The sequence below is a fragment of the Bactrocera oleae genome, chromosome 4 (assembly GCF_042242935.1).
Source record: "Bactrocera oleae isolate idBacOlea1 chromosome 4, idBacOlea1, whole genome shotgun sequence".
Taxonomy (NCBI): Eukaryota; Metazoa; Arthropoda; class Insecta; order Diptera; family Tephritidae; genus Bactrocera; species Bactrocera oleae.
The window spans coordinates 46,221,216-46,246,742 of NC_091538.1; the positions used below are offsets into that span (position 1 = coordinate 46,221,216).

The 25,527-nt window shown below is 34.0% G+C and overlaps 1 protein-coding gene across 12 annotated transcripts; it reads right to left on the reverse strand.

Annotated features, from left to right (window-relative positions):
* Su(var)2-10 (E3 SUMO-protein ligase Su(var)2-10) lies at nucleotides 1–25,319 on the reverse strand. 12 transcript variants are annotated; one of them, XM_036362734.2, is made up of 10 exons: nucleotides 24,770–25,317; nucleotides 22,670–22,845; nucleotides 22,083–22,605; nucleotides 20,692–20,932; nucleotides 20,392–20,626; nucleotides 20,161–20,327; nucleotides 19,991–20,085; nucleotides 19,693–19,891; nucleotides 4,238–4,303; nucleotides 1–252 (listed from the first exon to the last, which is right to left on the reverse strand). In XM_036362734.2, exons 1-10 carry the CDS (start codon nucleotides 24,983–24,985, stop codon nucleotides 167–169), a joined length of 2,004 nt encoding a protein of 667 aa, XP_036218627.1. In that variant the 5' UTR covers nucleotides 24,986–25,317; the 3' UTR covers nucleotides 1–166. The 12 variants fall into 12 exon arrangements, with proteins under 12 accessions (XP_036218627.1, XP_014099870.1, XP_014099861.1 ...); XM_014244395.3 differs by having other exon boundaries at nucleotides 4,238–4,306; XM_014244386.3 differs by lacking the exon at nucleotides 1–252 and adding an exon at nucleotides 3,454–4,133 and having other exon boundaries at nucleotides 24,770–25,318.
* Between the last annotated feature and the right edge of the window lie 208 nt (nucleotides 25,320–25,527).

The following is a 25,527-nucleotide window of genomic DNA, read 5'->3' on the forward strand; positions in this document are numbered from 1 at the left end:
GTTACCAAATATTTACATATATAGATTTGAAATGGTCAGTTTTAACACAGATTCAATTGAAAAATTTATTAACAAAAACAATTAGATTTGACCGCAACTTTCAAGATTTTTTCACAGACATTTCACGACTTTTTTCTATCCGCGCGTCGACCATTGTACGCCCACCTCAAAAAAATTTTCTTGACATGCCCCTATTAAAATCCACTTTTCTGTTTCTATGTTTGTTGTGCGCATTATGGGTGTGTTTCTTAACTATAATAATGAAATAAAAAAGAAAGAAAGGAAAATATAAAATACAAAATGGTTGATGAAAACACAAACAAACACAAGAACAATATATTAAAGGTGCCAAAAAGTATGCGAACTTTACTTTACTTACTTACTTTATGAAAATAAATAAAGTTAAATTTATTATCATAAATTTTTATTCGCATAAATACTAATCCGATCGTCCGAAGGAACAAAACAACCAAGAACTAAGTATCTTTACTGAATTGGTGATTGTTTCTGGATCCATCTTACAAAAGGCTTGTTCCATTTGTTTTCTAAGAGTCACAAATTCTAACGGAGTCAAATTGGTCCTAGGTAATCACTTGACTAATAACACAATTACCAAACATAGTTAACAAAGGATCCATTTATCATTTCAAAAGAGTAGGTAAAATTATGGCATCCCTTTTACTTTCTGAGAATTCAAAGGCCTCACGATCTCATACAATACAACCTGCACAATCCCGCCTCGATTCATATAACAATATACTTCGAGAAATATTCGGATATAAATTTGGAATCTTTTCAATATAACAAAATCTGGCAAAGCTCATTAGTGATAAAAAAAACACTTCGTGAACCACTCTATATAAATACTAACACCTACCATCAGACATAACTGCTTCGTTATTCTGCGTGCTAGATGTGTGTGTTGAAAAGAACCACTGCTTACCCTCTCTCACATAGGACGGTGGTATTATATTTAATGCGTGACTAGGTTTGTTAAGGAGGCAAGTTTTAGGAAATACAGTAGATTTTGGGACGCCACTTAAAAATAGAAATAATAGAATTACATAACAGAATTAATTGTAAACATACAATTAAGATAATACTATTCATTTAGAATGTCTGGAGAGGCCGATGCTACGAGTAAAGCATTAAAGATTTTTCTTTTGATATCTGTTTGCCATCAAAAGAAAAAAGTTGATAGACCAACTTGGTCAGCAGTTCTGCTTTATTAAAAAATTAAAAAGCGAGTTCGAATCACAGCTGCAACATTGTCGAAAATATTTCAGAAGTGTTTTAAGGAGTCTACTTTATAACGAACACAAGTGTTTGAGTGGCATAAAGTATTCAGTGAAAGCCGTTTATTGTAGCCGTCTATTGAGAGCAAACTTCACACTCATATAAAAAAGGTTGTACCAATCTAGCAAAAATCAATTCGGTTTGCGCACGCAGTTTAAATGGACCAAATCTGAATCAAATTTGATATTGAGTATATGACACTACTAATCGACTTTCAAACATTATTTTAACATTAAAATCGGAAGCTCAAATAGTCGATACTTTTTTTTTATTAATTTTTTCATCGTTATTTGTCAGGCTGAAAAATATTTCCCATTTGCTACAGGCAAAAAAACTCTATCCTTGTCTAACTTGGAGTACTGACTTTCGTGACTTTTCATGATAGTATATCATCCAATCGTTCTCGAATTATTTTTCTCAAAGTGACGTCACTCCTCCTGTTTTTGTTTACAATAGAAAAAAAATTAATTTATCTATTTTGATAAACCATTGTTTCCTCATTGGAAAAAACATCGTTTATGCAGAGCAATGGCTTGATAAGTGCAACGGCTCATCTGCCGCAGCATACTCAACCGTGAAATACTGGTTTGTTAAATTTTGTGCTGTTCGGTAAGTCCACAAGACACAGTAACTCCAAAAACAATGCGAAAACCCGTACTAGGTGACAGTAAAATGGAATTAATTGAGTATTTAAAATCATTAGCATTGGCATCTCAAGGGAACGCGAAGGAATTTCACAAATTTTTGTGAGTGAAAATTTTTTGAGTGCGATGGCTGACGTATTGCCCTTTTGCCAACGATCAAGTTCATTCAGCTTGCGATACGACCGATTTGGACAGATTCGGGCCCCCAGCGACTAATGATCTTACTCAGTCTCAAAAAGTGGCTCGCTGAAAAATGGTTTCACTTAAATAATCAGGTCAACCTAGAACCTATGGAACAAAGGACGAAGATTATGTTTAATAATAAAGCTATATTTTTATATTCAACAAACTAGTTTTTCTTAGACCAATAACTTTTCAGTCCGTGTAGAATCTTATCCAGTTTCAGCTTAAGCCTTTGCATGGTATTATTTCGTCCTTTCACTCTGACCTTTAATAAGCTCTCATATGTGAGTCAAAAGAAGAAACATTTTAATAGATTTAATTGTTCCAAAATCCTTTGAAGCTTAGCTTACGTTAGATAAAGAGGTCGATCCTAACAGGGATCTCACTTCGACAGATTAGAAAAAGAGAAGTAATAATACATCATAAAACGCAACAAATTGACAAAGCGCTTTGAGTTTATCATTAATTTGTTGAGGCGGCTAATGTAATTTTCTGCCATGCTTTCTGGTTCGACGAAGATAACACTGTTGAGATGTTTCAACCTGTCTTGCAAAGGTTGGAAAATGGTGGATAAATGGCCTGGATATTTCCACCTAACCCTCCTCCAAACCACTTTGGCAACAAGCGTGCAGCAAAATTGTTAGACTTTCCCAATGAATGTCTATGGACAGTGTCAAAAAGAACCCCTACGATTGCGGCAAGATAAACTTGGCTAAGGGCAAGTAGTTCAGTAGATCTCCTGTGTTCTACTCTAGGCCAAAAGGATACCGCAGTCACACAGAAACTGGTCATCGACCTGCGCAAAGTCCATTGGTCATATGCTAGAACGCAATATATCAATAGAGATCTAACTCGGTCACATTCCGATTCCACTATGACCAAGCTCCCACACGAGTCTGGTGTTGAAGTAGCTTGATGATATTTCTAGTGAGAACAGAAACTCCTTGACTAGCTTTGAGCGCACAGTTAGCGAACTCAGCGCTAGTATTGCCGCTCTGCTGTCGGAGTGAATGCTGAGCGAAAGAGGCTGCACTTCGAGGCAGTACATCTACCGCCTTAATAGCGGCCACTTCTGAAAAACACTACAGTGGTTCGGTAGCCTAGCGCTAAGATTGACGGAGAGCTCCTTACAGAAACTCCTCCCAATCTTCTCTCTTAACTTCGACCCATACGTGAAAAGGCTCACTGCGTTTCTTCTCCAGCGACTCATCGCCATCCACATATCCCTCGTCGGTATGTGAGCAGAGAAAATGCCGCCCCGAGTGGCCTCTGCGACGCAGCTGAAGGATGAGAGAAGCCTACCGCGCTTAACAAAATAAACACGTATAAATATTATAAATGCTTTTTATTGAAATTTAAAAATATGTATGTATGTATGTATGTATATACTATGTAAAAAGGTATGTAGGTATGTATCGCATAAGTGGCTTCAATGAAATTTGTACCTTGTTCATGTTATTTGAAAAAAAAAATAGACATATTTTTTCTGTTTAGTTGTCCGAATAGGTGTAACTTAAAAACTAAGGAATAATGAGCTATATACATATGTATGTAAGTTGCTTTTTTTACCAACAAAATATTCACGAGTTGCGATGTGAGACTAAGAAGTATGGGTACAAATGTATATATACTATTGTAGATATCAAGAGCTATGCAACGATTCTTTCATTATTTCTAAAAAATTTGAGTTATTATGTTAGTTGCCGAATAATTTCAGGTAATTATGATTGTATATACCAATTTCGGCAAATTATAAATAATTTAAAATTAAAAAAAATGTGTCTCATTTTCATTTTATGCTGAATATTTGCTGAACAATTTTTGTATTTTTTTGTTTTGATTTTTTTTTTTTGTTTAAAAACTAATACGTCTAGTTAAGTTTACAATGCAGCGAAGGCCTACGTTGTGTTTATCTACGGAAAGCGCAGGGATTCAGAAGAAAATCGCTATGCTTACTACTAGACGTGTAGACGACATTTGAGGCTGTAGGAGTCTCGGCGGAGCTGACGTCTATGGGTGGAAAAACACAAAAAGTACCAAAATAAGTAATTACTCATACACATATTTTGCTGCAAGCGCTGTTTTCATAAATAAAGACTCTGCTCTCTACTCACCTCTCTCTGAGAATTTCGGACTGTTCGGTGGTGAGGGTGAATCAAGTGAGATTATGGTGGTATCCGCTTCTGGAAAAAATATATACTTATCATTTATTTCAAAATTACACAAGCTTAATGAAAAAGATACTAAAAAATATGTTATCTTAGAATAAAGAAACTCCAGAAAATGCTCGTGAAATACTTTCTAGAACATTTTAACCCTTAACAAGCAGTCAAATCATTCGTATTTTTAAAAACAAAAAAAAACTAAAGGACTTATTTATAAATGATAAAGGGTTAAGATTTACTACAGTATTATCCCTAGTTAAATTCTTCTACACAAAACGAATCTGGATAATTCATTCAGTTCTAATTCCAAGCTTTTTATAACTTATTTTAAAAAACACATTCAGTAAAAGGTTTCAACCGAAGGCTTCAAATATTTTAGCTCCATCTTTAGGTTTTCAAAAGTGAAACGAGCTCTTCCATTCCGAATTAAACGTATTTTTACACAGTTGATAAGGATAATATCATTAAAGATAACTAAGTACTTTAAATCAGATTATTCAAGATGGCTTTACATTTTTTTATACCACCCTACCAAGAAAAAATATATCAATTACAAAAAAGAACTTTGCCTGAATGAATCTTCCACGTCTAAGGCGGTAAAAAGCCTTTTCGGTACAATTCTCGTTAAATTTTCATTTTATTTATACATCCTGCTCAAATACAACAAGGACATGACATATGGCCATACTTTTTTTTGCTTAGGTTGGCAGGACTGTTATATGATTACATGTCAAATTTGAGCGCGATCTCTCCCATAGTTTTTTTTTTACGGCACTATAAACAAGTCAACCTCGAGTGTGTTTTTCGAATTTTACTATGGAAATTAACGTTGAGCAAAAAGTGTTTGTTTGAAATTTTGTTATTCCAATGGAATAAGTGCGACGGACGCAATGAAAATGTTGCAGAAGGCATATGGGGAGTCTTGCCTATCACGTGCACGTATTTTTGATTGGTATAGGTCGTTCAAGGACGGCCGTACATCGCTGGAAAACTTGCCCCATGATCGTCGTCCTGCAACGTCAATAAACGAAGAAAACGTCGAAAAAGTAAAGAAAATTGTGTTGGAAAATCGTCGTGTGACTGAAAGAGAGATAGCTAGTGAGCTCAACATATCAAATGGATCCGCTCATAGCATTATTCACGATGTTTTGGGCATGAGACGTGTGTCTGCTCGACTTGTTCCAAAATCCAGCTCATACGTCTCGTCTTGTACGCGATTATTTGACCAAAAACAACGTAAATATTGTTCCGCAAGCACCGTATTCACCCGACATTGCACCGTGTGACTTTTTTCTTTTCCCTAAACTCAAATTGCCGCTTCGTGGAAAGCATTTTCAGTCGATTGAAGTCATAAAAGAGAATTCGAAGAAGGAACTGAAAGCCATACCTAAAGCGGCCTACCAGAAGTGTTAGGAAGATTGGAAAAAAAGGTGGCATATGTGTATCGCCTCTAATGGTGACTATTTTGAAGGGGATAAAATAAATATTGAAGAATAATTCACCGTTTTTGTTTTATTGAGCCAGTCTCGTTTATATTTGAGCAGGAGGTAATTTCGAAAATTTTGAACTGGTTTTCATTTTTGATAATATATTTGAAAGTCGTTATATTGGGCTTAAAAACTGTGTAGGACATCTGAATCGATTTCGAATCTGTTTAGCGTACTAAAAGTTCTATACCACTGTATGGATTTCTTTGTCAAAGAAAATATATGCTTTAATTTTTTAGACATATGTAACATTTTTTTTTTCACGCGTCTGTAGTAGTACTAATAAATTTAACGTAAGCGGTATCTTGAGCTTAAGGGCTTAAGAATGTAAATCCATATTTATAATATTTATAAAGGGGAACTGACGACCAATTCTGAGATTTGAACAATCATCTTTTGTCCCTGACAAATTCATACAATCATACCCAATGTAAGAACAGTTCGAAAAATCAATGATTCTTATTCTCTCGTATTAATATTAATATTCATTCAAGCCACGTCCTTTGCTTTCAGTGATATTGATTACAGTGCGAAAATGGCAGATATTTGGAAATATAGCCCTCCAAATAGTGGAAGGATTTTATATAAAGCGTTTTCTTTTCTGTCATGTTGATAGACTATACAGGTTGGTTGAAAATTTTATATTTTTAACAAGAAATAGCTCAACTAGCTTCAATTTTTTTTCTCAAGTTGGTACATCTGTGAGAACACCTGCAAAGTTCCAAGTCATTCTGTCTGTCAATTAATTCTTTGTTTACAAGTCATTTGAAGTTGACGTGTCAGTCGTTAATATGAAAACATTTAATATCGCGCAGTAATTAGATTTTTTGTTTTGCAAGGTTTAAAAGCAAAGGAAATTTATGAACAATTGATAGAAGTATATAAGGAGTGCTCACCTTCAAAATGCACCGTTGAATTTTGGGCTGGTGAATTTAAACGTGGTCATACTAAGCTTGGAGACGATCCATGCAAAGGACGACCAAAAACCGCAACCACACCAGAAAGTGAAAGTGATAATGCCATACAAGTGATAATTACATGGAGAATTTCATATGGAAAAGCTGTTTGGAAAGTTAGTGCCGCACACGTCAACAATTCAACAAGAACTGGATCGAAAACACATTTCTCAGCATAAATATGAATGACACTTGGATCTACTACCATGATCCTAAGTTGAAACAAGAACGTTTACAGTGGACTGAAGCCGGTTGTTCAGCTCCAAAGCAAGTGAAGTCACAACGATCAGCAAAGAAGGTTATGGCATCCGTTTTTTGGGATGCAAAATGAATTTTGTTGATTATCTGCAGAATAGTAAAACAATCAACTCTGAATATTATTGCAGCGTTTGGATCAGTTGGATGAAAATATTCGTGAAAAAAGACCTGGGTTGCAGCACAAAAAATCAATTTTCATTCAAGACAATGCTGCTCCCCACAAAGGTGCTTTAACAATGACAATTTCAACAAACCAAAGTACGAATTGTTTAAGCATCCACCGTATTCGCCAGATTTGGCTCCCAGCGACTACTACCTTTTCGGAAACCTGAAACAATTCCTTCGTCGAATTAAGAAGCTATTACAGCTCTAGGCGGGTATTTTGCAGAGCTTCCGGAAATTTATTAAATGTATGGCATAAAATTATTGGAGGATCATTGCAATAAGTGTATAAGTGTGAATAAAAAAATATATTTCGTACAAAAACAGTATTTTTCCATTTCGAGCGCAGAAACTTTTCAACCAACCTGTAGTTAGATTTGACACATCAATTTAATTACAGAATCCAGCTATACTGATCGGGAGATAAAGTGACGTAGTCGATAAAGGCTCGTCTAAGTTAATTATCAATTAATATATATAATTTAGTAATCGAAACTAATTAACAAAAATTATTAGTTATACTAGCCCATATGATAAGGCAAACTACAGGCAGTAACGAATGAGATCGCAAGACATCAGAAATGAGAACTACACCGATATATCAGAAAAACATTATGAAAAACGTGTATGAGTAATAATATAGTCTCAAATACTGACTAATATACAAATACGGAAAATCCACCAGTGGTATGAAAATCATTCATAATCGGCATCGATTTCCTGCATTTTCGAAAGAGATGAAAAATTTGTTTTCGAACTAAATTAAGCTCGTTAACGCTAACGGGTATAGAAAGATCCTCGATGGAAAGTAGAAGTGGAAGTTGTTGCCTATTTTTGAACTGTGTTGAAATGTTCTCGTGGAAATTTACTTCAAAATTTGTTTGTGCATTTTACTACAAAGCAGATGACGACCACGCCCATAGTCCATTATTGAACCGGTCTGCCTGTGAGGTTAACAAATAATCCTTGCCACCGAAATGTCGCTTTCTTTATACCCTGAACAGCGTATATTAAGTTTGCCGCGCAGTTTGTAAGGCCCAGAAGGAAATGTCGGAGACCCTATAAAATATATATATGTATATGATCAGCGTGACGAGCTGAGCCATGATTTAGCCACGTTCGTCTGTCTGTATATACACGAACTAGTCCCTCAGCTTTTGAGATATCGACCTGAAATTTTGAACACATCCTTTTCTCCCCAAGAGGCTGCTCTTATGTCGGAACCTCTATAGCATATAGCTGCCATGTAAACTGAAGAATAAAAACAATATTTGACGAGATATCTTTATAAAATTTGGCAAGGTTCAAAGCAACGCTAAAATATTTGAAAAAATTTTCCAGATCGGACCACTATAGCAAATATGCCATACAAATTGAATGATCAAAATCAAATTCTTGTATGAAAATTTTGTTTATTTGACGAGATATCTTCACAAGATTTGGCAGGAATTATTGTCCAAAGCAACGTATGAAGAAATTTTCCCACATATAGCTGCCATACAAACTTTACGATTAAAATCAAGTTCTTTTCTGAAAAACTTTTTTTTTGATTCTCGTCACAAAATTTGGCAGGGATTATTATTTAAAGTAATGTTAAAATATCTGAAGAATATATCATATAGTTATCATACAAACTGAACGATCTAAATCAAGTTCTTGTACGGAAACTTCTTTATTTGTGAAGGGTATTCTAGCTTCGGTGCAACCGAAATTCATGTTTTTTCTTGTTTTAATAATTTTTTAATACCCTATATAAGAAAACGGCGTGATTAGGCCGATTTCACATATTTCACGCTGTGAAGAAATATCTGGTAGAGCATGAGGTATGTTCAGTAAGCCCATTAGAAGATGACTTCCCAGTGTAATCCATTCTCAGTACCAAAAACGGAATTGAACTGTTATATTTTAACCACTTCAAAAAATCCCAAAAACTAAAAATTCATACCTGGCTATATAGAATTAATATATGTATGTAAGCTTAAAATAAAAATAAGGTAATTAAGTAAGAGTAAGTTGAGTATTAGAAATAAATTATGTTTAGCTGAAGTAGTACAATAAACTGTAAGAAACCATTTCGATAACTTAATAATAACAACAAAGCTGCGAAAGAATACACAACAAGAAAGTCCGCACCCACCAAATTGTAGAGCAAATAAAACAAAGAATAAAGGCACAAATATTTTTTGTTTTCTCCGTAAGAGATATATTTGTTATATATATATAGTACTTCTTTTTAATTACAGCATATTTTATAATAATCTGTATTAAATAAAATTTTCTTGTCTTCTCTTTGTGTTTTTTTTTTTACATTAAAATATGAAAATCATTTTTTTTAATTTAGTTTTATTTCATTTAATATTAAATTAATTTTATTATACTAACAATTTTACTTAATTTTAAATACAATATGCTGATATATGTATGTATGTATGTACTCTTCGCATTTTATATGTTTACAGTTACAACAAAAGTTGTTACATATTGTTTTTTGTGTTTTGTTTTTATTTATTGTATTACAAAAAGGCAAAGTCAATGCCAGCCGATAGTATTTTGTTCTTGTTGTGTTTTTAATCCTCCTTCTCCTCCTCTTATTCTTTTTCTATTTCTAGTTTTTTTTTTACATTACATTATGCTATTTTTGCTTTTGTTGTTGTTTTCTTTAGGTTTTTTTCTTTTGATTTTTTGAATCGGTTGAGCCAGTTCTAGTTATATAATTATGCAATAATATTAGTTTACTAGGGCGGTCTGTGTTTCCTTGCAAAGGAAAAGTACATGTTTTGCTTTTTACTTCTATTCGAATAATAACTGTGTTAATATTCTGCCCGCCTTGTTGCATTCTAACGTCATTTTTACGCCTCTTCTACTTCTTCGCATGCATCTCTTGTGTACTTGCACGATTTGCTTCGATGCTCACATACAACACACATTTTTCAATTTTTTTCTATCCTCCTTTACACACACACTTCTACATATTCCAGTCATTTGATTTTGTAATTCAAAACATTTTCTTTTTTGTTTAAAAAATACGTTTTTTTCATTTGTATTTTTTATGTTTTGCATTAATTTGCTTACAAGTGTATGCAAGTTAGTATGTATGTATGTACATATGTATGTATCGTCTGCACATTCGAGCGCTTATGCAAAACGCTTTTCAACGCATCACAACGCGCATACCTAAAAATTATGTAGTCAATCAGTTAAATTATATAAATAATATTGAGGGTTTGAGCGTGTGTGACGAATAGGCGGAGGTGTTAGATAGATGAATCGTATGCAATGATAAAGATAGGTATAGCGTGTGTATCAAAAAACGGGACTCGGACTGACAGATTGCCATATAAATACTTTTTGTTAAGTAATGAGTTCTTCTCTTGAATATTTTGGTGCCGGGTTTTTGAAAATAATGATAGCAAACTTTTCAAAAAGTCAAACATTTTTAATATTTTTGAAAATTTTAGCAATTTTGGCGCTGATATAACGTTAATATAATGGTATGGCCATAATATCAAATTTTCGAAAATCAAGTACCGAAATTTTTAATAGTGCAGTAATTTTTTTTGGAAATTCTAGTACCAAAATTTTTAAATATTTTGGTAAATTTATATTTTATTTCTTGGAACGAAATTTTTATAATATTTTGATACATTTTTTTTCTGAAATACCGAAGTTTCGTATAGCTTGGTAGCGATTACACTGTAAACAAATTTAAACTTTTTCTTATTATGAAGTTTCCAAACTGTTTCTTACTAATTTGACGTTTCTTTCTAGCAGCTATAGTTTTAATGATACAGGTACTTCTTGAAATATCGATACTCGGCTTACTTGAATTAATTTTTAGGACCAAAATTACTAAATTTCATAAATAAACCCCATGTCAATATTAAGAGGAGCTTGTTTAAATGATCCGAATAGTTTTTGTGCTGTTTGTGGTGACAATATGTTTAGAGAATGCTGTTTAAAGGCATATTTGGACCGCTTTGGGAAGCCATTACATAGAACATAACTGGCTCATATGCGTCGATCTTCAAATGGTAAATTTTCTTTTGGGTCGACAAGGAGGATATACCAAATACCCCTGTTAAATGTGGGGTGCGTTCCAGCTACGAAATAACAATATCAATACCAGGTAGTATGAATGTGAGCCAGAGGCCACATTGTATTACCCCCTCTTCATATAAAGTTAAATCTGATAAAACAGTTTGTAAAAACTCTAAACAAAGATGGAGAATGTTTTAAATATTGTATATCTGTTGAGCACAGAAAAAAAATTAAAGCTGGTATTTTTGACGGTCCTCAAATCAGGGAACTAATAAAAGACCAACATTTTACTGCTGGTATGACCGATAATGAGAAATCTGCAGGGATTGAATTTATTTGGATTGTGCAAAATTTCTTAGGAAATAAAAAGTCTCCAAACTACATTCAACACATTGAACAGCTCATGTTGCACTTCCAGAGGCTAGGATGTCACATGAGCATCAAGATGCACTTTCTCTTCCGCCATTTAGACCGCTTCCCAGAAAATTTAGGCGACTTAAGCGAAGAACAAGCAGAACGCTTTCATCGGGATGCTCGCACTATGAAAGACCGATACCAGAGTCGTTGGAATGCAAATATGATGGCTGAATACTGCTGGAGCATTCAAAACAAGACTGTTGTTTCTACTCATGCAAGAAAAGCACAGCAAAGGAAGTTTTTTTCATGTAAAGTAAGAGCAATAACATATATTTTTTAATTCTAAAATTTTTTGTTTAAAAATGTAATTAGTTCATATTTCGAAAACTAGAGCTGCTAGAAACTGACTACTGATTTGGAATCAGCGTGGCAAACTCATACATAATCGGGTAAAAAGTTCTAAACTAACTCCCAGTGCTATTTTTGTTTTTAAGGCTGGTATCGAAATTTTTTGCATTTTTGGCACCCTTTTTTTTGAAATATTTGAGAGTTTTTTATATTTTGCTACCGTTTTTTATTGATTCTCCAATCCCTTTAAACTTGGTATGTATTGAAAAAATTTTGACAGGAGTAGAAATTTGTTTACAAAACGGGGAAATTGCCACTAAGTAGAATCTGACGAATGTCGTAATCAATATTGAAGTTTTACTTTAAATTTAACAAAAACAACTACAATAATAAAATAAGTATTTGGCGAAGTTCACTCAAGGGCATTTTGAAATATCATTACGCAGCGACACACATTAAAGAAAAGCATGATTTTATGGTAAAATGTCATTGTAAAGCGTTGTGAGCGTGTGTGTGTGTATATGTAAAGGCAAGAAAAAACGGAGCAGCACTTTTTAAGATGATTTAAAAAAAATGTAACAACACTCTGTTAGTATTAATCTAAAGAAATGATTTCTTTACAGTTTATCAATATAGGTATTTATGTAGATTATTATATGCTGGTATATATGTACGCATAATGCTTTTAAAACCCATTTTACTTTAGTAATAGCAATACATTTTTCCTTTATAAAAACACCTGGTGCCATTTTAGAAGCAAAAATCTTAAGCGATTGTCTATGAAAAAAGTTTTTTAACGCGTGCTCGGCGTGTTCTTACTAACGTTGGGGCTTGCGCTATGCGGCAAACATACAGGGTGGCGCAAAAAATTTTAGATCATTTAAACTAAATTATTTTTGTTTTTTATACAAGTATAAAATAAAATTGCAATAAATTAATTAAATTAAAACAAATATAGTCAATTGAATTATATATCTCAATAACAATTGATAAGTTATAACTTTTAACATTACGAAAATTAACTTGAAAATTGTCTGCTAAATTTGCATTGCGCCACTCTATATGTTTATGGTATGTAATCTATTAAACCTAATTCAAATTAAATCAGCAATATATATGTACACATATGTATGTAAATTTGTAAACTGATTATAATATACTATACTCGTATGTATATATGATGTAAATATAAAGGCGAATATATATTCAAAATTAAATGTAATGAAAATTAACGGGAAATCAGTGAGTGAAAATAATATATAATTTTATTGCATACATTTAGGAGTTTACGCCACTTTCGGCTGCTTACTTTTAGGCGTATTAGCAAAAGTTCATTTGTAACAATTACCACCGCAACTATTTCTGACATAACATAACTAAAATTCGAAAGCACAAAGGGTCTCTCTCAATCCTCTAGAAGACCTCAAACATAGCGGAGCAAAAGATCAAAAGTGATTAGAGCAAGGCGCCTAAAAGCGTGCTTACTTTCTTTGTATACTTTTTCCTATTATGCTGCTCTATGATCCACTATGTTTTAGGTCTAACATGTTAAAAATTCATTTCTTAAATTAATTTCTGCATTACTTACATAAAAGCTACATAACATCCTCACTTATAGATTTGTATTTTTTTCAGTTTGAGTTAAAAGTTTACTATTTTGTGTCTTAGTCTTACCGCATTATTTTACAATTAAATTATCTATAATGTTTTCTGTGAATAACACGCAACTATTTACTTAAGTTCAAATTTTTAAATCTCATAGAAATTAGTTTATATGAGATAAGAGTTTATACCAATTAAAAAAAAGCTAGATTCTTTGTAAGTTGAATTTTTTTTTACATTTTACCCACAGTTGCAGTATTTTACAAGCATAAAAAGAAAAGGTTTATTTTAGAGAGATTTCTTTATTTTATAGGGAACCCAGCCGAATCTTTCAACAGGTCATATCGACGGTACTAACTGTTAGAAAAAAAACAGTTTTTCATAACTTTTGAGTTATTTTCGGCGAAACACACTTGTTTCGGGACCAACATTGTGAGCTTCGAAAGTCACCAGTAAAACTTTTATAGAAATGGAAAATCACATATTTTTGCCGAGCAATCTTTCACAAAATCGAAGATTTTGCCCATCAATCGACGTATATCATGTCCAAGCGAAAACATAGGTCCACAAAAGATACTTCGTTCTAAAGGTTACATCAGTTTTAACGCCGATAAGGACTTTTTTCGAAAAATGAATTCAAACAAATTTTAATGAAATAGTTTCTCCAAGACAGTTACTAATTTCAAATTGGTTACTCGACTCAGAAAGCATATAGTCTAACATCAATATTATCTGGTAGTTTTTTTACAATATACAAAAGAAAGCTTTCGTGCAAGTACACCCACAACAACTGCTACAACTTTCTACATTTAAATACAATATACATAAGCTTAAGTAAGTGCAACATCCCAGCTCATGCAAAAATATACAAAATATTTATAGAGAATACCAACAATTCAGCACAACACCCGTACGGAATTTACGGTTCTGACTCGTTGGGTGCAGCCGATGTGGACTCCATAGCGTTCGTGGCTAGCGACGATGTGGCAGCCGAATTGGAGGACACACTTGTGCCGCTACTTACACTGCTGCCACGACGATTGCTTTGCATTTGTTGTTGTTGTTGTTGTTGGCGGTGTTCATGTGCGTAGTATTGTTGTTGAGTTAGTGCGTCGCCATACAGCTCGGTGCTGACATCGACGCTATGAATACTGGGCGATGAATCGGTAAGTTCCAAACATTGAAAATTTTGTTCATTCTCCTCGACCATTTCCTTTTGTTGTGCTTTTTGTTGTGTATTTTTGTTTTCAATTTTTATTGCATTTTTTTTTTTGCATGAGTTTTCCACGGTCGCATGCACCAGCGCCAGTGCATTACAAGTTGGCGGGCGGAAATGGTAAGCAAACAAAAACCGTTATTTGTGAAAAAAAATAGAGAAAACGAGAGAAAAGAGAAAAAATTGCAAACATTAAATTTACAAAAAGCTTCCCATTCTTACAACAATTGGACTTAAAGGCGATGATGTTCTAATGTTTCTGATTTTTCAATGCGTTCGACATGTTTAGCAAATGCAATGTAGGTGAATGGAAGCAAGTGTGAACAAAACAAAACCGTAAAAATGTGTGTGGTAGTTAATGATGTAAGATTTAGCACATTTTATATTTAAATCATCATCATTTGGTTTTTGGCTCTAAAACCCGAAAATCCCGATAACTTTTTATTCATGACTTATGAATTCATTTACTAAGTATAAAAAGTCGATCCTAACTGTACGGGGTTGCACAATTGCGCTTTTTTCCTAATGTTAATCCACATATGTAAATTTAATTACTAATAATATAACAAACGTTGCCTACATTTGGCACGTATCAGACAGAAGGACGAAGTATAGACCTTTAGAACATTACCCTGCAACATCACGCTATCATTATTTACCAGAGAATGCTACCAGAGATGTCTGTTAAAATTTCTGTTAGTTCATTAAGGCTGAATTGATGCAACTAACCGAAACTGTGATTGTTCATCCCTTTCTTAAGCATAAGCATTTCTATGATAATTCTTTCAATATATTGTAGTTTCGGCAGTCATGACTTGCTGTGTACATTGACTTTCCGCTAATAATGTTAGTGAAGAAACAGGCCGTTTAATATGTTATAACTTTTAGGTAAATACTAGAAAATAAGCGCTAAGAATAAAAAATGAGGTTATGTCGACTGAGCTGTTTAAACTCCTTAAATGTATTGTAGAAACCAATATGTTGACCAGAAAAAAAGGAAAAATACTATTACGTCATGCTTTTAACAGAATTGTCTACAAAAATACTCTTGATTTCTCGAATTTCCTCAAAACAGAATTTGTACGGTAATCTAAGAAACCTGTCGACCACAAAAGCTTCCGGATACGTACGAACAAAAGTAACGGTAACAGCAAATAGTTTTCTGCCAACAATTTTGCTAATAAAATTTCTTATTTTTTCTCTAATTAGCAACAAAATATACAATAAAGGTTTATTAAAATTTATTCTTTTCATATTAAGTTTTATACAAAATGTTCCGCTTTGTTTGTTTATAAAAAGAAAAAACATACATACATACATCAACATACAGATGGTACACTCGCCTATTGCACATACATTGTAAAAAATATACACACAACTAAACAGTTACACAAAAAGAAGACATTAGTTCATAATCCACAAAATTGTACAAGAATTCGGACAATCTATCGCTTAACATCAACATGTGCATTCGTTTTCCGCCTCGTTCAATAGAACTTTGCCACGCTTCGCCTTACGCATCGGCTGACGACGCCTACGCGCGCCAACACGATGTCCCAAATTGAGTAGATCCTCCTGCGGTACATATGGTAAATCGTTAACATCAAAATTAGATGAATCCAACTCGGCAAGACTATTATTCAGGCTATGCGTATCGCTTGAGGGTATTGAGGGCGAATTAAGTTCCATCAAGGGCTCATCGTAAGCATATGCCGCCAACGGATCGGGTGTGTCATCATCGATGTTGCCACGAAAGTAACGCAACTTATTACTTGTACTATCACTCGGGCGTACGGCATTCAATGTGAACTCCAATATACCCGTTATATCGATCATGAAGACGAAAGCAATAACGGCGAGTAGGAAACGTGCCATGTAGAAGGCGTCATTACGTATCCATGACGACAATGTGGGCGCATTATTGGCCAGAAATGACTCATTGGCCACAATCACATACTGGCCGAGAAAGCGACAAATGAAATTTAACAACTTCAAGCTGGGCAACCACACTTGACGCAATAGAAAATCATTGGCGTACAAAATGAGTGACAATTCAATGAAGAAGATTAATGCACGCTGCGGCTTACGCAATGCACTCGGCCATAGTGGACGCAATTTCGTGAGTATACATAGCACAGAGAATACAAATAGACTGGAGGCAACATTGGGCGTCAGCAGTGGCAAACGTGAATACTTTAACTCGATTATGCTAATGCGATTCAAGTGCATAAACAAACCGATCAGCACTATGACGCTCGACTCGATCAACTTCTGATAACGCTGCACCTTTTCGAACTCAAAAAGCATGGCGTCGCAATTTTCGGCGAGTGTTTGAGTGTGCGTTAGTAGTGCGCGTCACTATGACGAATTTTTGCTCTGCACTGCCTTTACACGACGCAATCGCGCGGCTAACTTGAAGGGCGTGAGAGTGTAGACAAGGAGTTGTTTGCTGTTTGGAAACGTTTGCTGAGCTTGTTGTTATTGTTGGATGATGATGATGTTGATGCGGCGGCGACGTCGTGTTTTGGAATTGGTTTTTGGTTTGGAATTTTACGTGAGTACCGAAATTTGCAAATGCAATGGAAAAATTTTTTGTAACAATTCAATTTTGATGAACTATGTATTTGCTATTTTTGAAATAATTTTTGAGCGGAAAATCACACAAAAATTATTTGTAAAAAAAAATTCAAAATTATGTCAAAGCAAACACAAAAGTGTTACGATCAACGCAAAGTAGCTTGGCATGTAAGTGTTAAGACTGGACGGAAGTTCGTAGCAAATTTTTAAGTTTTTCAATTTGAAAATTGGTTTCTAAATGGTCAATACATTACAAACGCACTGTGATATTTAATTTAATTTACGGTTTCACACTTCACTGAAAGGTTAACGTTTTGTGTGGCATACAATAGGTTTGTTTCAGCTTTTTAGTACTCTTTTTCTTCCTTATAACTAAGGTATTAGCACTTCAGAAACAAAACAAAAATTTCGAAAAAAAATCAAATCGACTGCATGCGTGGCGCCACACGAGCGCGAAAGAAGTGAAAGCTCTTAAGAAAAATTCGAAAAAAGTAGTTTTGTAATTAACATTCGTCTATAGTGAATATTTAAAAGTATGAACTTCATTAAATCAAAGTGGAAATTCTAAGCCAATTACAAAGACGTGTACGTTAGACAATTCGCGCTTCAAAATTAAAATAATGCGGTTTTTGGTGTAACTTTTCTTATGCAATTTCATTTGTTTCCCGCGTGAGCCGTTGTTGCACCCAATTTGCTCTTATTTGTTGGCTTTGCAGCATTAGTACTACTATCACGCTTCTTCTCGTTATATTTCTGCATAATTACCAACGTCTTTTCCCGCAGAGTTTTTCTGCGGTCTCTAATGGCTTTTTCACAATCTTCAGCTTCTTTTAGTTTTTTTGAATTTGTTTTAGCAGATGCAGTTTTAATTGGTGCATTGAGTGAATTAATAGCCTTGGGCAAGATGGCATTAGCAGACGACTCCCCCGTAGCTGTGACCGGCGCCACAATGGTTGTCTCAATGGATACAGATTTGTCTTTTCGAACTCTCTTTTGTACACGACTCTCTTTCGTACAATCCGCCAATGTTTTCCTCTTCCACACTGGCCGTATGTCGGCAGCAATGCTATTACAAATGGCATCAACGGTTGAATTTCCCTGCACAAATGGTGACGGTAATGTACTTTCTGTTGGTCGAGTCAAAGCACTTAAAATTGCCAAAACGGCTACGCCTGAAAAATCCGTTTGGAACCACTAGTAAAATGTTCACCACCCAAATGTATGTACATATGTGGGTAGTTAATATTGTTCGGCACTTGGTCGAAAATAATTTTCTTTCAGCTCATATGCAAAAACTAACTTAATCGCCAGTGAAATAATTTATTTTTGTTCGGCCTAGTAATAAAGCTACTACGAGTATGAATTCGTGATTTGAAATGGTTAGACTTAACAAACCAGCTGTGCAGGAGTTTTAATGCAATATGGTATAACCTCAGCCGTATTTAGTTCAAAATTTTTAAAACCTATTTCGATGTTACTTCACTACTCTTGCCTCAACTTAATATCGCAAAATATTTACTTAGCTTAGTTCAATTAAAGGTCGTCTAAATATAGTAATCCCAAGGACTAGGGATTAAACAAACGTTTCTGAAAACTCATTAGCTCTATTAGCCCAAATATCGCCTCATTTTCCACTCTCTATCACTGAATTACCACACAATCGCTTACTTTTTTTTCTACACGAATGCGCTCAATAGTACCGTTAAACGCTTAACTCCACCAACTCTGCAGTTTAGTCGGGGTTTTACAGCAAAAGTTAAGAGTTCTCGACTTGTTTCATTTTTGTTGTTGACACTAGGTAAGCGCAACAACAACAACATTCATCAAAATAAAAATATTTCGAGCGACAGGCAGTGGAGCAATCAGAGAATTTCTACATAATTTAATATTTCTAATGCAAGATGAGAGCCCTTTCTACAACAACAATAAGCAGTGTTGTTGTACATAAAAAATGTCTAAGAAAACATACGTACTATTATCTCACAACATTGGGACAGTTCTCTTCTGATTTTGGGTCCAGGTTTTTAGTGCGCATGTGTACACCATCCATTTCTTCACAGAAACAAATTTAAAGACAATTAAATTGTAAAACACGCAGCTAGTAAAAAAGCAGCATCGTTGCGCTTAACTAATATAAAACTAATAAATGTAACTGAAACTGTAACTGTAGGTATGTGTGTTTGTGTAGACTAAAGGACTACATAGATACTTATTTTTCGCTTGTTCGAACATAATGTAGAGTTTTGATTTAATGCCTAGACTTCCTACCTAAACTACTGCTATTACTACTACTATGCAATATATATATATATATATATACATATATATGCATATATAGTAAACTATATACATATTACTTGATTTAATGTTTGTTTCTTTAGTACGAATAAGCGTCCAACGTACCAGTTCGTGGTGGTTGAAAAGCATTACGCTGACTTGCATTGGTGCCGCCATTACCTGCAGCATTGCCATTGCCGCTGCCGTTAATGTTAGATGTGGATACCGCCGAATTTGTAGCGCTAGCGGCAGAAGTTTGCTTAATGGTGGGGCGCCGCTTGGCCAACGGCATATCGTCATCGGAATCGCTGAGCGTTAAATCCACCTGCACACAGAAGGAAATCGAATCATAATTTAAATCAAGGAAGGAAAATGAGACACTCAAAGTAATGCATAAATTTAAATACATAGAGTAGGCACTAACCGTTTCACTATTTGTCGTTGATGTGGGCTGATCATTAGCAATGGCAGGCGGTGCACCAGCTTTAACCATTTTCACATCTTCTGTGGTGATGACTTCTGAAAAGTGTAAAGTATATGCATTATATATTTTGCAACACTTCAAACAAAATTTCGGCATATAAATTCACATACCGATATCATCCGAAATAACTTCGACTTTTTCAATAGGTTTTGTCGGCGTATCGATTATTTGTGCCTCATTACGTAAACTATGTGTGCTCCATGAGCCGTCTTTATGTAATTGTATCTCCGTATCGTCGGGTTTAAGTAGCGATGAGGCGAGTACCTCTTGAAAGTAGCTGCAATGAAGCAGACGTTAAGTTAAACATATAAAAATATTATATGCGCGCACACATGACATACCCATCAATGACCAGATTATCGTAAATGGCTGGCTTATCGCACACTGGACAATTCCATGTAGGCTTACGCTCGTTCATCTGCAGGTAAAGACTAGCATCAAAACATTGTAAATGCGAGCAAGTCGATGCACGGCATGGTATGGACATTTTCATCTTGCCCAACGGACAATTAAGCGAAACTTTAAGCATTGTCGTAGCGATTTCGCAATCTGCATCCTCAGTGAGTTTCTCTTTAACTGTAAATGAAAAAATATAGTCTTAACAAAAGCTCTCTTTTGAAGTTCGTAGGAGTTTTGCATACTTAAACCGCGCGTGTAATCGGCTGGTTTGACGCCCTTGGTCTTCATACGATGTAATAATTGCGCTGAAGTCAGCTTCTTCACCAAATATACAGCAATGCAATAGCCACGCGTATAATCCGGGCACCATTGTACTGTGATTGTGTTGGTAACAGTAGGCGAAAGCTTTACATTTGCTGTAACATTGACGGGGCGTGGTGGTCGTTTTGGTTCCACATTCGGTCTATTTGTTGGAATGACATTCTGGTAGCCAAAGCAAAAACAAAAAATTAGATTTAAAAATTTTTTAGAAAATTAAAAACCAAATAAAACTAAAGAACTTCTACTACTACTAACGTAACTAGAAATAAAAAATATAATTATATAAAAATTTAATTCGAAACGTAAATTCTAAATTAATAATACACAATTGAAAAGTAAAATAAGAAAAAATATTAACTTCGATTGCACCGAAACTATAATACAAGAACTTGATTTTATCGATCAGTTTGTAGGGCAGCTGTATGTATTGTAGTCCGATTAGAATTATAAATTTATCCGGAGATTGCACCGTTGGCTTGGACATTAACCCATGACGAATTTTGCGAAGATATCTTGTCAAATCAAAAAGTTTTCCTTACAAAAACTTGATTTTGATTCAGTTCAGTTTGTATGGCAGATGTATGCTATAGTGGTCCGATATCGGTTTCGACAAATCCGACAAAATTAGCAGGTTCTTGTGGAGAAAAGGACGTGTACAAATTTTCAGGTCGATATCTGAAAAACTGAGGGACCAGTTCGTGTATATACAGACAGACGGACATGGCTAAATCGACAAAGCTCGTCGTGCTGATCAATTATATTGTTTATAATTTGTAGGGTCTCCGAAGGAAATAAAAAAATAATGAAGAGAATTAAAGCTTTAGTAATAAATTAATATATAATATAGGCTAATAAATTTATTCAATTAAAATTTTTAATTGAAACTATATCAAATACAAAATATTTAAAAAATAATATTACAAAAATATAAAAAAAATCTAAAAACATATATACATAATAATAAAAAAATATAAAATTTTTTTTTTTATATATACACAAAATAAAAATAAAAACCAATATATTTTAAATATTATATTAAAAAAAATATTAAAAAATATATATAAAAAAAAATTTAAAAAATATGAAAAAAATAAAAAATATTAATATAACTTAGGAAACATACATAAATTAATTTATTACAATTATTACAACTAAATTGTATACAAACATATACATATATATCGCAACATAAATCAATGTTTATAACTATACTTAAATAAACAATATAATAAAATAACAAACAGTTTTATAAAATAGAATTAATAATATTAAATAAAAACGAAATACTGTGTTCACCACATAATCCACCTACCGGCAGTTGGCACAACTTATTGTTGACCTTTACGCTGACACTGGGCGGAAAGCAGTCCTCTTGTTCGCATGATGTTTCTAATAAACAGAAACGTAGCTGCACTTGTATAGCATGCTCAATTTTGTTACTGTTTCGTATGTCACGATTTGATGCAATCTCTGTGGCCTGTTGTGGTGTCAATGTAAAGTAAAAGGGTACCTCTTGTATACGCTGTGTATTGCGCGGCACAAGTGATGAAGGCTTAATCAGCACCCCCAGTACATCATAAAAAGCTAGTTTCTTAAGACGTACGTCTGGATGTATCGGTATATGTGTGGGTATGGGATTCATAAATGGTACCATGTTGTTGGCAACACCGGGCCCAGTTGGCGGCACACCGGCGATTGGTTGGGCACCAACAGCTGTTGGTTGACCGGCATTAGGCAGACCAGCTGCTGGATTGGGCTGCACTTGTGGCATTTGCATATGTGAATACATTCTTTTTGGATCTGTTGGCCCGTACTGTTGAGCCTGCTGCTCCGCACTGTAATAGATGTCGTATATTTTATTTTATTTTATTATCTCAACAAAAAATTTTGTGAACTTACATTGATTGTGTGTAAACTTCACGTATTTTATGTGACAATAAGTCGTAGTTTGTATGTAATAGATTAATGATGCGCCGTTGTAAGTCGATTTTACGCCCAGCAAACGAAATGTTCAAAAATGATAGTATCTGTTGCAGCTCTACTACACGAAGCAAATTTATCATTTCCTCACATTCCTAGAAAAAACAAAAATAAACAGAAAACATATATGTAGAGAGAAGTAATATAGTAAACACATACATGATATATATTCTCAACATCCAGACCCAGCGTTAGTTTAAGCAGGTTTGGGGTATGTGAAGGTTGTATCTGCAGACTTACATGTCATAATTTGCATGAAGAAAATTAATAAACTTTTGATCTTATTGATTGACGATTCTTAAACTTTCAAAAATTGGGTTTGCCTGTAAACAACTCTAGTAATACCATATTGATAAATAATAATTTATTTACTCTACTCTTAGAGACATTCATATTTATAGAAATAATAATCTACATTTATAGGACTATTAAGATACAAATTAAAATATTTTTTCATGAAAAATTTCTGAGAGAATTTTAAATCAAATTTCGTTTGAATATTTTGTGGATATTTTTGTTATTTTTATTGTATAAAACTGAACCTACACACTGAGGTATATTACAGTAGCCGTCCCAAAAGACACCGGAGAAACTAGGTTAGAAATAGCTTTGAATATTTAAATATCACGTATTATACCTGATGCGAACTATGACTATATTGTTAACTAAAAGCATATTTGTATGCTCTCCAAATTGTACAATGCATCGAGAAAATCACCCACAAGTGTCGGGGAAGCACCCACGCCATTGCGACCTGATATAAGTTTTGGTGTTTGCAAATCCTTAATTTGCATGTGCCCTTTGCCTGACTTTTCGTTCTCACCATATAACTGTTGTTTTCTTAGTTGAACTACTTTTTTTTACTAAATATATTTGAGAAAAATAATTTCATACCTGATACAAAGTGGTATTATGCTGCCCGTATTTGTACTATTCATTCTTTCAAGTATTTACAGTAAATTATACTTTGCATTGCACACTTTCTCAACAAAAAGAGGGATGGAAAAAATTTTCAGCTTTAATCAACACATATTATTCTGCCTATTATTTATAATAAGCATTGTTTTAAAAGTCACCAACAACTTCCGAAATTTACTTTTTCTTGTAAAATAAAATTAATTTGTTCTATTTTCAGCGTAATATATACATTTACCGAGAAACTGCTAAGATTTCGTTTCATTCAACACACAAAAATTAAGTTGTCCGCAAAGAATATGGCGGCGACAGCACCGACTTCAGTTTGGTGTGAATTAATTTCCCACTATTTTAGAAAACAAAATCTCGTTTGGAACGGTCTGAACACACCCAACGATTGTATTCGACGATGAAATATCAACACAACAAAGCATGATAAATAGAGAAGAAAAGGGAGAGACAAACTTAAAATATAGAAGATGCAGTTAAACAATTTATATTAATACTTACTCAAATTATACGACTATGTATTAGTATTTTTTGTAACATTTTGTTAATTTGTTTACAAAGTTTAAGTTTTAATGACCTAATTTCAATAAAAGGAGTTAGATTTAGTTATTTCCCAAAATGTGTCTATATTATTGAAGTTTTTTAACTTAAATAAAAAAAATTATAGATATTGAACTTTAATATTTGTTATTGTTCAGGATAGAAACGTCAACTAACATGTGATTTTACACGATGTACAGATTGCTAATAAAATTTATTTATACTTACGTTCATTTTAAGTTACTTAAATATTGTACACATTATTATTGTCTACGCCAAAACTGTTAAAAATATTAAATTACTTTTATCAATTCGATAAATTCATAAACGTGTACGTCAACTATAAGGCGCGCAAAGAAGAAAACACACCTATGGGTTTATAAGGACAGCTGGTCACGAAATAGCGGGATTTTTGACAGCAACCAACGCTTTGTGTTGTTTTTGCATTAAACAACTATAATTTTCATTAACAAAAAATGCGTTTAACATTGGATTGTTTTGAACCCCCATAAGCCAAAGCGATAAAGTATATCTTTCCATGATATTTAAGCATACCTTGATTTTGAAATGTTCCGTTTGTTGAACAATGCGTTTCTGTGCACTTACGGCAGCAATCTGGATATTTTGAGGCATGCGATTACCCGTGCTCATGTTTTGTGCTCCACTGTTCTCTGTCGATGAAACAATGGATGGTGAATTGGATGTGGAGGCCGTACGTCCCGCATTTGCCATTGCGGCCTCCGCCTGAGTTTGAGAACGAGTTTTACGCATCGCACCGGCACTCGAAATATCAATGCTTCTGCACGCACACAATAATCAAAACTTTAAGGGCAATTATCACACACATAAGCCAATGCACAGAAATTTTGGTCTACGTTTGGCGTACCTTTGCTACCACCAATCACTATACAAGCTACTATATTGTTACGCCAGGTAGTATGCGATTACCAATAATAAACAACTTTTGCACAAATCTCTACACTGGCCAATAGCGACAATCAAAAAATGTCAATTAAAAACATTTGACAGCTAAATATGATTAACAGCAGCGATTTAACAAATGCGGTGTTTTCTGATATCGCCGTGTGTTTGCTTTTCAATCTCTTCCGAAATTCTAGACATCTTTTTTTACTTGTAACAAAAAAAAATCCCACTATTTTCGCTTTCATTGATTATTTTCTTAAATCCACTGAACAGGCCATTGAACGACTGTGTCGTTGCCGTATAATTTTTCTCGATTCAATATTATGCCATATATTGTTGCCACCTGCTTTAAAATGGTGGAAGTAAACAAGATTCCGGTTTCGGTTCAT